This window comes from Limanda limanda, chromosome 7 (assembly GCF_963576545.1).
Source record: "Limanda limanda chromosome 7, fLimLim1.1, whole genome shotgun sequence".
NCBI classification, from domain to species: Eukaryota; Metazoa; Chordata; class Actinopteri; order Pleuronectiformes; family Pleuronectidae; genus Limanda; species Limanda limanda.
Window position 1 is genome coordinate 4383960 of NC_083642.1, and position 16703 is coordinate 4400662.

General features: G+C 44.4%; 1 protein-coding gene across 1 annotated transcript; it reads left to right on the forward strand.

Annotated features, from left to right (window-relative positions):
* Positions 1-11575: 11575 nt before the first annotated feature.
* On the forward strand, positions 11576-16034 carry scrt2 (scratch family zinc finger 2). The gene is made up of 2 exons (XM_061074104.1): positions 11576-11738; positions 15235-16034. Exons 1-2 carry the CDS (start codon positions 11576-11578, stop codon positions 16032-16034), a joined length of 963 nt encoding a protein of 320 aa, XP_060930087.1.
* Positions 16035-16703: the final 669 nt, after the last annotated feature.

The window sequence follows — 16703 nt, forward strand, 5'->3', positions numbered from 1 at the left end:
TATTTGAGGGAACAATGTTCACAATAGATTTGATAATGATGTGTAACTTTGCTCAAATCTACAGAAATAACAGTAAACAAGGGGATGACTTGGATATGAACCGTCCTGAATCAGGTGTTGTGCTGGTTAATTTATCAGGCAATTACAGAATAATTTGAGCTATCTTTACATGGGAAACATGATTGATCCCATAAAAAAAAGAAAAATGTCTTGGAGTTTGATTTTGAACATTTGGTCGAGGCGGCTCATGCAAACAGAGAAGGGAAACTGAACTGAATGGTGATGTTGAGGATGTTGAGTTTTGTCCATTTCTGCTTGTATCATAGGGATTTGATTACACCTAGTGGAACGTTATTGTTTTTAATTTGATGATATCTCAGTAGATAATCGTGATGTTTGATTTCTCACTGGCCCCAGCTGAAATCTGATGGGTCCCCAAGGTGTCAATCATCTAAAACCAAAAAACAGTCATTTACAAACATCTACTATCTTATATCTTCTCACCTTTCTGAAATACAAAATGTGGTTGAACAAGGAACAATGTTCAAAATAGATTCGATAATGATGTGTAACTTTGCTTAAATCTACAGAAATAACAGTAAACAAGGGGATGACTTCGATATGAACCTTCCTGAATCAGGTGTTGTGCATGGACGTCGGACATTTCATTCCTGGGGACCCGCTTGTGTATGAATTATTTCACATCTACACAAAAGTCTTCTTTATTATGTGAAAGAACAACACAAGAGATATTGTCGTCAATATCACACAAGATAAAGAGGAGCTGCAACAAGCTATGTTTATCTCTGAAGAATAACTCAAATAATGAATTATTCGCAGATTCATTTTCTGTTGATTGACGAATCACTTAACAGACGACTCATTTCCTCTAGACTGCAGAAGCCTGACAGAGTCCAGTCGTCTGTGCGTCTCTCAGACGGTATCGACGGGCGAGACGGCAGACGGACAGGCGGCCTCCACGCAGCCCGGATCCAGAGTGACCCGGGAGCCAGGGCTTTCTGTAAGTGTGCCAACGTGGACGCGCTTCCAGCAATAGTCATGCTTCTGCCAGCTGCATCATCTGTGCCTGCACAAAAGCATGCCCTTTGAAAAGCGCTGGACGCACACAGGGGCAGTGATGCGTGCTGCACATGCATCACTGTGCAAACGTGCATGTTCACATTACCCTTTATGCAACTTATGATCCCCGGTTGAAGCTGATTGTCGAACTGATGAAATGGCTCAAGTTCACATTTTTTTTGGGATATTAAATTAAGTTTCTTCTCTTTCTTTGTGTTTGTATTTTTTTTATTTTCCTCTCCTGGTTGAATCTTGCAATAATGTTGAAAAAGCAGCAGAAGCACTGAGGCTGGTTTAAAGAGATTTGAGGTGAAATCTAAATATGTGGTGGCAGATTGAAGTGGAAGCAACAGAGCTCATCTGTCCTCTAGCAAAAGACTCACTATGAGTCATACCAAGTGCACGCATCACTGTGGAGACACTCAATTATGATTCAAATCTCCATAACGGGGCAATAAAGCCATTTGTCATGTGACCATCTGCAGAGCATCCGATTCTGCCTGAATATAGTTAGCCCCCGTGCACTGTGCGAGTGCACAGAGTGGAACGTGTGGATTTATTAGCGCCGGGCTGAAACTGTAATCACCACGGGATCAGTGCCGTGCCGATAGATTAATTTCATTTTCACTGAATTATGTTGTAGCCTCCTCAAAAAGGGAAATCTCTTCCTCGGAGGCAGAGACATGCCCCCCCCCCTACCCCCCACGGCCGTCTTTGTTTTTACTTTCTCTCCCCAGATTTAAAAACAACGTGCGAAGGGAGAGAGCAACACCAGTTTAGCTCCAGCGTCGTAATTATCGCCTGCTTTCGTCTCCCAGGGATGTTCATGGACAAGGGCCTCATAACAGGTGACAGAATGCCTGCCAGCCGCCCCCCGGTTCCCCCGCCCCCACCCCAGAATGGTGACTATTATAAACCAAAAACGTATGCTCTCAATATATATGCAAATGATGCTTTGGTCCCAAGGTGAAGTTCGCGGAGCAGCAACGCCGCTTGCCTCTGTTTTGCTCATTTGCAAAAATGTTGAGAGTAACAAAGACCACAGGAAATTGAAAAATTGTTACTAAGTATTAGAAAAAGCAATCATTTTCCCCCTGGCAGCCTAATCCTGTGGAAATTGATCTCACCTCTCTTCCTGACATGCACGGCGAGGAAAAACACATAAGAGGAAAATGCTCGTCTCAGTGCTACCTGCTGGAAAATTTGTTTGGTTGTAGATTTTCTTTCTCTCATTTCTTTCTCTTGCTCCACGTGACCACGCTGTCCTGTGTTATGAGGAGCCGCTCTTTGTTTGGCTCCTCGGCTGCAAACAGGTGAAGTGAATCCTCAAAAAAAGAAAATTAGTAGCTGCTGTGTAATTGTTTTCTCGACCTGCTGCTGCACAAACCCTGAGTTCTCTTTCTGCTGAGCGGCTCCATCCATGCTACTTGCATGCAAATCTCTCCATTTGTTGTCTAATTTTAAACGGGCTGATAAAATCTCACTAATGCAGATACTCTTCCTTTGCTTGGAAGTACAAATTGGAAACGACAGTCTATTACCCACCGCTCTGACCTTCGTGATGGGACATAATGTGAAAAGACCTACAATGCCTTTATTTGAAGGGAGGGAGGGCGAGGACAGTGCCGGTGATTAATTAACCCAATTAATTTAGACTAAGATTATCTGAACAATTATTTCTCGATAAATCAGAGCAAGGTGTGACGATGACTATTATAGTTAAGGTTTAATTACAGCATTCAAAGATGAAATTACTTTGCTGCGAACACACTGGAACCTTCTGTACCGAGTCTTTGAAGGAAATTGCTACAGCTTCCGTTTGAAAGAGACAATAGAGCCGAGGAGAAGAAATCTTCCTCTGAGAGAAACTCATTCGGAGTTAAAGAAACACTTTGCACTCAGGCTCTCTCAAACTCTCTCTGTGGAGCTACAGGCAGTAGCCTAAAGGCCGGCGCATGCTTCTGCCTTTTCACGGGCAAGGAAGCGTAAGAGCCCTTCCGGGACCCTTAAGTACTTACTTATCCCTTCTTACGTGCTTACGTGCGTCGCCCAATTTTTCTAACTAGACGGCAAAGCTTCGCGAGCGTCACGTAGCCAGCAAGGCTGTGATTGGTCGGCTAACTACATCATTTCCGGAGTCGCATTTCCGGTGCATGCCCGATAATAGCGGCGGAAACCACGGAAGATTTAGAAGAACTTCTTCGTGCCACACACGAAGAAGAGCCGACTTTGACAAAAAACATTACTCCGCCTAGTGTTCTTGCGGGGAATTGCATGGCAACACGCGCAACGCTTGGAAAACCATGAATGACAACGAGTCCTGCGTCACAACTGCGTGAAAAGCCGCAGACGTCGTTGCAGAAGCATGCGCCGGCCTTAACTTATCTTTAGTTGCTGCACACTAGAGGATAATCAGGACGATTTCTCGATGCTCCTCGATCTCGAGTCTTAAATATCAAACTGTTTGATTTTACTACTGATCACCAAACAGCAAAAGTAAATAGTAATATGTCACTGACTGGCTATGAACTGTCCACGTTGTTTCCCGCCTCTCGCCCGATGTTAGCACGACTCCAGACCACCTGCGACCCTCAGAGGATAAACTGTATCGCTAATGATTTAATAAAAAAGTAAATAGTTGTATTCCTCTTTAAATTTCTATCATAATATACATGTTATTGTTATTTTTTTGCAGTAGGTCTAAAGGTTTAAGGCCCAACTCTGTACAAATGCAGGTCATTCTTAAATGTAGCTTTTCCAGCTGCTAGCGTTAGCATCTAAGAAGTAAACAAGTTGTTTTGTGATGTAATTACTGAATTTCAATTAGCAATACTTTCTACTGGTATTACAGAAGAAAACATTAGTAGGTAGTAGCCTTTTTTTATAAAGGTGCAGTTTGACCTGACCTGGCCTCTCGATGCCGATTGATGCCCCCCCCCCCTCTTGCAGACAAAAGCCAGATGTTTATGAGTATTAGTAGATTTTTTGACTGGTGATAAAGAAGCTTAAGACTATTAGCAGCTGCTGGTGTGGCTTTTATATTTACAGTCATGAGAATAGTATCGACCTTCTCTTCCAATTCTCTGCAGCAGACCCCCCAACCCCCCCTACCCCCCCACCCCTCCACCACCCCCCTGAAAGCATTTCCCCAAGACGCAGTGTTTGAAAGTGTAGCCCACATTGTGGTCAGGCGTTCCAGTTGCAGTGCACAAAAGAAATGATGTCAGCCTTGGAAGCTGACACATTTGTTCTCAGCGGCTGACACGAGAGCTCCTCACTGTGCATGAAAGTGGGAAGCTGGTAGAGATTTCAGATGCTTTATTGCTCCCACTTTCACCGAGGTTATTTATTGAACTGCCACCGTGGCCCCTGCTCCGCACGAGCCCCCCGGTGCCTCCGTGCCCCCCCCCCCGCCCCCCCCCCGGTATGATCGAGGAATTTATGTCACATGAACAGCACGCGGGGAGCGAGTTTAAGTTTTATTCAGAGGCATCACTCATGCATAGGATACTATTTACAGTAATGCATTCACACATGCTGCGACTTCCTGTGATGGCCCTCGACGGAAAAATGATGATAGATTGTGTGCAGGGTGTGAGGCTGTAAGAGAGAGAGAGGGAGAGAGAGAGAGAGAGAGAGAGAGAGAGAGAGAGAGAGGAGAGAGAGAGAGAGAGAGAGACAGCTGAGGGGGGGGAGATGGCGGTGAAAAGTAGGTTTCAAGTATTCCACAGGCTAAATGAAGAACAAACAAGCGCCACACAAGACAGTGAAGGAGAAGAGATTATCATCTGCAGATGAAAGCTGGAGAGAGAGAGAGAGAGAGGGAGAGAGAGAGACTCTTTCTCTGCCACACAGCTGTCTTATTTGCAAGGTGTTGAGAAACCAGGTTTTTTTTTTTTTCTTTCTTTCTCCAAGAGGATGAAAAGATTCTTCTGAAGCCAAAAGGGGTCTGCTATCATTTTTGGGCAGCTTGAGCGGTAGAGATGTTATTAGCATAAATTATCTCCCCCACCAAAGAGATGGGAACATGCTAGCTCGTTTCTGCTTTTCACACTTAATTGCCCTATTTACTGAACAGTTGCCCGTGGACAACAAATGCACACACGCTCCGAGATGCATACAGGACAACAGGCAGACACAAGCCAAATAGGGCATGAGTGATACACTGAACTATCTGCCAAACAGCATTAGATACAGTGCGGCTGGGGAGGCTGCTGAGGTCCATTCAGACTTCATGTTGGACCAGAAATCCACAGTAAAATGTGAAGTGTTGCCTTCATGGTCTCATTCATCGAGCCATGTCTGATCAGTGTCTGCGTAAAAAAAAAAAGATATTAAATAAATAAATAAATAAAGGATTCTGCCAATGACACATCTTAAAAATCACAAATTAAATCAAACCTTTCTGATTGAATCAATACTTGTTGCAATGCTTTAAACAAAATCGCGTCGTGCTTTAAACTTTTCCTCCAGCGTCAGCTCCTGTTTTCTAAAGAGCACATGAGTCTCCTCCTCCTGCAGCAGCTGAAAACCGCCCGGCTGAAGTGACCCAGTAAGCAAGAGTGAGGTGAATTATACATGGCTGCGCCTAATGGACTCTTAGCCTCACTTTACCTCGCCCAACCGGCTCCGAGTGTCTTTACATAAGCGCGCGGCCTCTTCACGAGATGTGTAATCATATTTTCTGTTTGGTTAATCTTCCTCTTCCTCGGCGAGAGTGTGTTGTGAATTAGCTGGAAGTTAAATGATTAAAGCGACTTAACACGTCTGTAAATGGAGATAATAAACTTCTGGATGTGGGCTAACGAGAGTCGCGTGAAACGGTGCGAAGGAACGAATCAACGAGATTGACTTCACTCATTCAGCCGGCGAGGTCGTCTCCTCCGACGCCCCGCAGGGTCGCACAGGATGTTAATGAGGCTGATTGTAAACCCCCCCCCCCCCACCACCACCACCCACCCCACCCCATCCCCCTTGTTCCATCTGACCAGAGCGTAACTCCCCCCTCCGCTCCTGTGAGAGAAAAAACCTTTCCTCCAGCCTGAGGGGGTCCGTCGCTATGGTAACATCCCGAGGCAGTGACCACATGTCGGAGTCCGGGGGCCATAAGTGGACCCGGGGTCCTGCAGGAGGCGGAGGAGGAAGCAGTGGAGTCTCCTGCTGCTGGAAGAGGTTTCCATCCCAGCATGTTTCCTTTGTTCCTTCACTTCTAACCTGTGGCCGACTTGTTGCTCTCGCTCCTTTAAAGAGTCTTTGAAGCCCAAACGTGATGGAATGGAGAAATGATTAATGTGTTAATTATGTTAACGTTGTGTTAAAAGAAAAACAGCCTGAGTGCACAGAGGGTTTCATGTGAAGTTACTGGAAACACACTGGTTACAGGTGGTCTCTACAAGTCGAGTGAGAGGAGCTGATAAAGAAATATATAATATAATATCTAAAAATACAACAACTCAAACATTAAGTTCTGTCTTTGTTATCTTTAAATCTTGTTCAAGTTAAAGAATAACCCGAGACGATCACAATATAACAATCAATGACAATAACTGGGCCCCAAGTAAATCTGTTGTGTAATTGTTGTGTTATCCTGCTGACAAACACACAAACAAATGCTCACATTACCCTTTATGCAACTTATGATCCCCGGTTGGCAAAATGTGAAGTATTGGTCTCATTCATCGAGCCATGTCTGATCAGTGTCTGCGTAAAAAAAAGATATATAATAAATAAATAAAGGATTCTGCCACGACACATCTTAAAAATCACAAATTAAATCAAACCTTTCTGATTAAATAAATACTTGCTGCGATTCTTTACGCAAAATCGTGTTAGGAGCTGATAAAGAAATATACAATATAATATGTAATGATATTATATATAATCTTATCAGAACAAACAACTGAAACTATCTTTAAATTTGGTTCAAGTTAAAGAATTAGGGAAAAAGCAACAATAACCCAAGACGATCACAATATAACAATCAATGACAATAACTGGGCCCCAAGTAAATCTGTTGTGTACTTGTTGTGTTATCCTGCTGACAAACACACAAACAAATGCTCACATTACCCTTTATGCAACTTATGATCCCCAAATGGCAAAATGTGAAGTATTGGTCTCATTCATCGAGCCATGTCTGATCAGTGTCTGCGTAAAAAAAAGATATTAAATAAATAAATAAAGGATTCTTTATTTATTTATTTAATATCTTTTTCTAAATCAAACCTTTCTGATCAAATAAATACTTGTTGCGATTCTTTACACAAAATCGTTTTAGGAGCTGATAAAAAAATATACAATATAATATGTAATGATATTATATATAATCTTATCAGAACAAACAACTGAAACTATCTTGAAATTTGGTTCAAGTTAAAGAATTAGGGAAAAGCAACAATAACCCAAGATGATCACAATATAACAATCAATGACAATAACTGGGCCCCAAGTAAATCTGTTGTGTAATTGTTGTGTTATCCTGCTGACAAACACACAAACAAATGCTCACATTACCCTTTATGCAACTTATGATCCCCAAATGGCAAAATGTGAAGTATTGGTCTCATTCATCGAGCCATGTCTGATCAGTGTCTGCGTAAAAAAAAGATATATAATAAATAAATAAAGGATTCTGCCACGACACATCTTAAAAATCACAAATTAAATCAAACCTTTCTGATGAAATAAATACTTGTTGCGATTCTTTACACAAAATCGTTTTAGGAGCTGATAAAGAAATATACAATATAATATGTAATGATATTATATATAATCTTATCAGAACAAACAACTGAAACTATCTTTAAATTTGGTTCAAGTTAAAGAATTGGGGAAAAGCAACAATAACCCAAGACGATCACAATATGACAACAAATGACAATAACTGGGCCCCAAGTAAATCAGTTGTGTAATTGTTGTGTTATCCTGCTGACAAACACACAAACAAATGCTCACATTACCCTTTATGCAACTTATGATCCCCAAATGGCAAAATGTGAAGTATTGGTCTCATTCATCGAGCCATGTCTGATCAGTGTCTGCGTAAAAAAAAGATATTAAATAAATAAATAAAGGATTCTTTATTTATTTATTTAATATCTTTTTCTAAATCAAACCTTTCTGATCAAATAAATACTTGTTGCGATTCTTTACACAAAATCGTTTTAGGAGCTGATAAAGAAATATACAATATAATATGTAATGATATTATATTTAATCTTATCAGAACAAACAACTGAAACTATCTTTAAATTTGGTTCAAGTTAAAGAATTAGGGAAAAGCAACAATAACCCAAGACGATCACAATATAACAATCAATGACAATAACTGGGCCCCAAGTAAATCTGTTGTGTAATTGTTGTGTTATCCTGCTGACAAACACACAAACAAATGAACACAGGCTGGTAACATAACCTCCGTTGGCAGAGGTATTAATCAGCAGATTATTCGATACTGGAAATATTAATTAGTTACAACCGTAATTAATTCCCTGCAGCCTCCACTCTCACCACCTCGATATCTCCTCCTCCTCCTCCTCCTCCTCCTCCTCCTCCTCCTCCTCCTCCTCCTCCTCCTCCTCCTCCTCCTCCTCCTCCTCCTCCTCCTCCTCCTCCTCCTCCTCGTCGTCCTGAAGTGCGGCTGCAGCGTCTGTACTTTTAGGAAATGAAGTGTCGGTTCTGCGCTCGCTCAGAATAATGAGTTTGTGTGTCTGAGGTGAAGTGAAGTTCAGGCTGATACAGACGACAGGTTGTGAAAAGCTGCTGAAACGGTTTGATTTCAGTCACAGGAGGTTTCACTGTTAACTCAACCTCTCTGCTCCGCGGAGTCAGAACCGGAGGAACAATCTCACGCTTCTTTGGAACAAGTGAAAAAACATTTCAACACGTTGACGTCGCAGTTTGTCGTATCTTGAAGAAAAGAGGTGGAAATTTGATCATTGAAGAAATGTGATATATCGTGACCTCCTGGGAAGTGATTCTTCACAGGATGACTTATAAAGAGAGAAAGAACAGAGACCCTCGCTCGGCCTCATTATTCCCGACAGCGGTTCCCCCCCCCTGACCTCTGGCGACCTTGCCTCTATCAGCTTGGCTTAGTGACATCAATGTGAACTTGTCCTCTAATGTACAATCACACACGTATGATAAATCCTGACGCCGCTGATTTAACGCCGGCCCCTCTTGAAACCTGTCGTGTCCGAGCTGCAGGGTCACCGTCACTGGCCCGGTATGATATAGAGCGGCCAGCGGGGGAGGGGGCGGGGTTAATCTACAGCAGCATTAACACCAGTCAAGCACGACTTCAGGAGCACAATCAAATCTGAAACAGCAAAACGTACGAATTGAAGTTTCCCAGTCGATGCTACAAGTGGTTAACAACATTTTCAAGATTTGTCATTTGTAAATATGTTGTTTTAAATATGACTTTTAAAAATTTAATGGACTATACAAATTGAATAAAAGATACGACAACCAACCACAACAATTTAACATGTCACTGGTTTTAATTTAGTATTGTATTGAGTAGTATTATTGAAGACATAGAAAATAATTGAAAGTAGTTTGATTTGAATAGTTTAAGATGTTATAAATCTAAATAAAACTTTATACACACACAAAACACAGAAACCACCTGTTTTAATGTTATTTAATTGTGAGTGTATGAGTTTTAAAATGAACAAATATGATACAAAGCCAATTCATCTGGTGCTAATCCATGTTAATGTGTTCATTTTCACAACCAACCACAAAACCAAATATACTCTCTTGTTAGATCTTCTCTAAAATGTGTGTATTTGCGTATTTTGTTGGTTTTACTTGACAGAAATGTAAATATGTGATGTTTTTAAACACATTTAAATATTCCACTTTTAGGGAAATAATACAATAACTGACAAGAAATGGATTCACATTTCATATTCTTCCTGCATCACCTTGTTTCTCCCGACACGATGAATTCACACTTGTTATGAAATCCACAGAAACCGAAGAAGCGACAAAATATAACAGAATAAAAAATGTTCTTTTCTGACTTATACTGATATAATGTGCGAAACATCAGAAAAAACAAGCGTGAGTCATTGATTTTATTAGTTTGGTGCTTTAAGAAACGATTCAATCAAACAGGTGACGTGACACAAGTGTTTCCTGTTGTTGAATCTAACAGGTTCATGAATCCAGCTCCACAAGATAACTTTTACTTTTGCCCGTGTAACTATTTAACTTTCATTCGTTCTGACAAGTCGGAACAACAAGTGTGCGACTCTAATGAACACTACACATCACAGTCTATTGTACAGTGTAGCATAAAATCCACACAAGTGAGCTAATGAATCTACACAAACACAAACCAACAAGCAGAAATCTGGCCAATTTAGCAAAGCACGAATCTAATTCTAGATTTCACCCTAATCAAAAAAGATGTAATTAATTAATCAGATAATTCACTGCCGCGCATGGCAGCACACACATCTGTGCAGTGGTAATGGGGAGAGAAAGAGAGAGAGAGAGAGAGAGAGAGAGAGAGAGAGAGAGAGAGAGAGAGAGAGAGAGAGATGAGCTGAGCAGTGCAGCACTACAGAGCTCTTCCCCCCCCACACCAACGACAGCATCAACAGTGCTGGTGTCCTGTGCAGCTCCAGGACACAGGTCCTGTCCACGTGTCCTCAGAGTGGCGTGTCCCCGGGACGCAGAGACCTGAGGCCGCTGGAGGTGAGGACATGAGGGAGGCAAACATGAACTGTGCCACTCCATCTGAAAACAATGGGGGACAGGACACTGAGTGCGCTCTCATCCACATCTCCATTGTCTGCCCTCCTCTTTTACTCCTCCTCCGAGCATGGAGCATAAGCGGGGTGAAAGAGGGGAGGGGAGAGGAGAGGAGAGGAGGGGAGCAGCAGTGGGGGCAGTTGGGTGGGGGTGGGGGGGGGGGCAGTGGGGGTCTGGCTGTGTTCTTTCTCCTCTGTCTGTGTGCGAATGCACAGACGGTTCAGTAGTAATTTGATGTGTGTCCCCGGGGACATTTGATGGATTAAAGCTAAGCAGCTCCATTTCGCAGCACCACCTGATCTTCCGCTGCCCGTGCCCCATATAAAGGCTGGCGTGATTGCTGATCTCAGCTAGTCTGACAGTCTCTCTCTCTCTCCCTCCTCTCCCTGTCTGTCTCCATCTCTTCTCTTCCTCACTGGTCCCTGAAGCCTGCTGCATCACAGGAGCTATCCAGTGCTGAACAGGATCGCTTTTATTTTTTATTTTTTTTTTATTTTTCCTGGGGAAGCTGGGGGAGCCAGAGAGTATCACACAGCATCGCCGTCAGCCTTGTTCTCCACCGGTTTCCATTTTCTTTCTTATCTTATGTTTTTGGCCGCCCCGTCCTCACATCCCTCGCTCACGGATTATCCTTCCGGCCGGCTCCGCTCGCGTGCTTCCTCCGAGGGCTTCCATATTTTCTCTCATGCATTTTTTTTCTCAGCTCTGTGTTTTTATCCATTGAAACATGCCCCGCTCATTTTTGGTGAAGAAAATCAAGCTTGATGATTTCTCTTCGTCCAATGTGGCCACCTCCAACCATCATCACCACCACCTGGACGACTCCTTCACTTTTGCACGCTCCATCACAGACTCGGTGACCAGCCTCGGTGTTCGCCTCAGTGAGAATGGTGAGTTAACATGCCTCCACTTGTCTGCCCGGCTCCACATAGAGATTCTCCGCTGCTGATTTCAGCCTCTCTCACATTTCCACACTTAGCACAGATGGCTCCCTCTTCTGCTTTTGCGTTAACTCAGCGTTTCTCCTGCTCCTCGTAGAGTGTGTTATATATTAACGTGAGATGTTACATGCAGCCGGGCTGATTTTTGCATCAGTATCCCGATTAATCCCCTCTCCGGAGGCACCCCACCCCCATCCCTGTGCCCCCAGACTTTTGTTTTTTGACTCCAGCGAAGGACAGACACAATTCAGGTCACAGCCACGGATTAGCTTATGTAAATAGGGAACAAAACGTGTGTGTAATCAGGAGAAGCTCCAGTTGTGTGTGTGTGTGTGTGTGACTGCACCAACCCTGTGGTGGCGGAACACGCACACAGCGACTGTATCTGGTCATCATGTGCACTAAAAAATTCATGAAAATGAGAGATGAGTATCGGATGATACATTTGTCCTTAGCTGTTATTGTCCTTGGGTTCCCATCACGGTCCGATCCTCCCCGGCCCCCCCCCTCCACATCCAAGTGGAGCAGGCACAGCCTCCCCACCCCCATCGCTCCGCTACATCTTTCTCTTCCTTCCGGGCATTTGAAAACTAGCAGGGGTTAGAGTTTCAGCCGCGCAGGCCTATCGCCGCCACTAGAGACATCAACACGCTGTACAGTACGGCCGGAAGGGAGGCGGGGAGCCGGGCTGTGGGGGGGGGGGGGGGGAGGCGAAGGGAAGGAGGAAAAAGGAAGACAAAAAATGCTTGGGGCAGCAAAGAGGCCGGGTCACGTGACGGAGGCTGTACAGTAAACACGAAGAAAGGCACATAGCTGCACTGTGGTCACCGCTCGGGCCCGGGCCGCGCTAATCCCCCCCCCGGTCGGTGCAGAGAGGCGACCTTCACTTTCACGCTCGGCTTTGAGCTCGCCGCTTCCATTTTGTGGCCACGTTGCGAGAGGCCATATGTGTCTTTGTTGTGATTCGTCAGGATGTTCTCACGGAGGCTTGGCGGTCCGCAGCTCCACGTTGTGACGATGCCCACCTGTTATTCAGCCGCGTCGATATCAAGCTTCACTGATATTTTACATGGGATCAGAGGATTTAACAAACATTCAACTTGTTATTTTAATAAACTTAAAATGGAAAGTGTTCAATTCCAAGCAACCTGCTGAGGAAAGACTCCAAAAAATGTGATAAAGACGTTTTTATGCATTTGCTCTGCATGTTCTGCAGTTTGTGATGATGATTGCTCTTTTAGTTTCCTGCTGCACAATAATCACATCATTATTACAGAATCCATTAGTATAGTTATTGTCACTCTCTATTGTTCCAGAGTCTATTGTTCAACACCACGGAAAATAAGCGTTATATTAAGAAATGAGGAAAAAGCGCGATAAGACACGACACTGATGTTGACAAAAGGCGTTTAAATCCGAAACAAAAGAATCTGTTTTCGGTGCTGATTCCCCAAAAAAAAGAAAAAGAGGAAGCGAAAAAATGAAAGAATTCCCTGCGAGGCTGAAATACCTCACATCAGCACTTCTGCCGTGCCAGGAGATTTTCTTTCCCCCCATTGTGGAGACATTTGACTTGAGTGTCTGTTGAACAACAAAGAGGGGTGGCTGAGAGGCTCCATTAATTACATGCTTGCTTTGCATTAGAGAAACGAGTCTATGAGCTGGAAAGAGCTGATAGAGCCAGAGTCCCCGAATGATGAGCTCCATGTCTGACCTTGGGTAATTGAAACACAGTAAACAACTCTGCTTAGTGGAGATTAAAAAAATATAAAAAAAAGAACTCTGGAAAATAAAAAGGTTATCTGGCTGTTTCCGCGAGTGACTGTGAAACAGGTGCTTACAAAATAACAAGAGCTAGGTTGTTTAAATCGCGAAATTAAATCGCAAATGGAAGAATTTAGGTTTAAAAAGAAAAACAAGTGATATTTCTATCATTTTTTTTTAAAAAGAGAGCATTGCTCCGTCTCTCTCTCTCTTTCTTTCCTTCTCGGACACACACTCACCATCTGTGTGGTTGAAAACAGTGCACCCATGCAGTGCAGCATCACAATGTGTGCACAGGCTCGGTGGTTCCCGGACCCCGGGTGTCACGGCCGTGTGTCTTTGACAGAGTGGCTGTGTGAACAGAGACCCTCGGGACCGCAGACGCTGGAGGAGGAGAGCACTTCAGCTGATTTCTTAATGGCCTGTTCCTTGAAGGCTCTTCAGCCGCGCTGGGCAGGTGACCCTCTTCACAGACAATGTGCACGATGCCATGTCGCACATTATCGGCCCTCGAGCGCACCGTGCTCAATAAACTATTATTGTGTGTCGCAGCTACTTGATCTCCTCCTGCGCTCGGCTGTTCCAGCAGCTGCACTATTTTACAGATGATGGCCTATTGATTAGTTCAAAACTTTGAATTTCATTAAAAACACGTCAATACCCAATTTCCACCGCTTGCTGCACACGATGCTTAGGAATGGCTTTTTTTCTGCTGTCATGCACTATTACTCTCCGAAAAGGAATGCGACCACATTTTATACTCGCTATGTTCCAACCTCTACAAAATCCAACCTGGAGGTAAATGCATTTAGTATTTATTCAGCTCCTGAGAGTCGCAGGATCAGAGTATTCAGTGTATTGAGTTGTGTTTGGATGCGTTTAGCTGCCAGCGAGCCTTTTAGCTCCTCTGGCACCGAGCTGCCTCAGAGAGGAAGGAAAGACGTGAGCGATGCCAATGAAAATACATCTCTCTGAAATCATGCTCCGTACAGTTGGTGACATTTAAATCTCTCATGGTGCCTTTTGTGTTGCAGCACTTTTTAAAAGACGAAGCACCGAGTCTGAGAGGATGTAACAAGTTGAATCGGTGCAAAAACCAAACTATTTAACCGTTTGCAGGGAAAATCAAAACAGTAATTGATAGAGAAAGCTTTCAAATCGACCTGTTCTGAGGTGTTTCGGTTTGAGAACACACATTTAAGTCAATTTAAAATCCTTGTCACAATAAAACACCGGATGACATAAGGTCTTGTTTGTGTTTTGCTGTTGAGACTTGATGTAATCGTTGAGCCGGTGTTCAATAAGTAAACATGGAGCTCGGCCCCGGCCACAGAGGAGAGGACGTCTGATCAATGAGACGACTTTATTTAATATGCATCCACTCACTTCTCTTCCCTGATGAGCTGTTACCTCCCGCTCATCCTCACTGTAAAATTGCAACCGTCCTAATTGCAGCTGAATCACATCACGTTTCCCTGCATCACCGCACTGTTGTGTGTACGACCTGTGAGCTCCGGGAGGAAAAAACGCAATTATCTCTGAGCTTCCACTCGCTCTTTCCCCATTTTACGAAGGGCAATCATCCAACACGATGATCATGTAATCACCAGAGTGTCACTGTGTCCTTATCCATCACAACCCCTGGCCAACTGTGTTTGCGTGTCTCTTTTTTCCCACCCAGGCTACATCCAGGATTACATCACGCCATCTGTATACCAGGGGGAGAAGAAGATGGAGCACAAGTTGGCGTCGCCGGTGTCCGACCCCCTGTACACGCCGCCGAGCAGCGGGGGGGAGTACTGCGACCCGGACCTGAAGCAGCCCGACAGCCCCCAGTCTGGCATGACCGCCAGCGGCTTCTACAGTGGTGAATCGGAGGCCCTGTCCGAGGGTTACACCATGGATGCCTTTTTCATCTCCGACGGGCGCTCGAGGCGAAAGGGCGACACCGAGAGCCGCGGGGGGGGCTCCAGGAGCAGCAGCGCCAACGCCGGCGCTCCGGAGGGGGTCCCCGGCACGGCGCGCCATTCCTGCAACGAGTGCGGCAAGACGTACGCCACCTCCTCCAACCTCAGCAGACACAAGCAGACGCACCGCAGCCTGGACAGCAAGATGGCCCGCAAGTGTCCCACCTGCAACAAAGTCTACGTGTCCATGCCGGCGTTGGCCATGCACATCCTCACCCACGACCTCAAGCACAAATGCGACGTGTGCAGCAAAGCGTTCAGCCGGCCGTGGCTCCTGCAAGGTCACATGCGCTCACACACGGGGGAGAAGCCCTTTGCCTGCGCCCACTGTGGCAAAGCCTTTGCCGACCGTTCAAACCTCCGCGCCCACATGCAAACACACTCTGCCTTCAAGCACTACAGATGCAAGCGCTGCAATAAGACCTTCGCTCTCAAGTCCTACCTGAACAAGCACTACGAGTCGGCTTGCTTCAAGGGCTCTGCAGACGAGGACGACTCTGGATCAGAAATCTAACCCCCCCCCCCCCCCCCCCCCCGAGGAAAGAAGCTAAAATTTTTGGAACCCCACGTTGTTGTCGGTTCAACCACCAATAACCCTGTTCACTCTGCCCTCCATGCCTTTTTTCTTCCCTTTTTTTAGAAAGCAATATTTTCACTGAGATTACGTGAAGAAACTCTAATGATTATGGCAAAGACAATTTCAAAAAGATGCTGGATTTTTTTCCCTGCACAGTAGCTAATCGTCCACAGAAACATACAATCAACAACCTTCCCCCAAATAGAGACTGTAGATGATAGTTGTACACAATGACTCAACATGTGCTCGCATGGACGCGTGCTCATGGACACACACACACACACGCACACACACACACACACACACTCACGCAGACATGTATGCATATACACTTACACATACTTGTACTTTAATCGTTATGAGGACACTTACTTACATAATGCTATAACCCCTGATGCTAATCTTAATTATCACAGCTAAATGCCTAATCCCAAATCTTAAGCCTAATCCCAAATCTAACCTGAAATGTCCCAGTAAACCCTGACATGTCCCTTTGCATTAATGGGAACCAGAATGTCCTGACCTATAGGGTACAAGAGGATGGTCCCCACAAGGACAGAAGTACAAGTACACACACAAACACACACACTTACACACAATTATATA

Excerpts from the sequence above, each read along its gene's own strand:
- scrt2 (XM_061074104.1), top strand. The coding sequence starts at position 11,576 with ATGCCCCGCTCATTTTTGGTGAAGAAAATCAAGCTTGATGATTTCTCT. Across the intron at positions 11,739-15,234 it reads TGTTCGCCTCAGTGAGAATG|GCTACATCCAGGATTACATC; the intron begins GTGAGTTAACAT and ends TTTCCCACCCAG.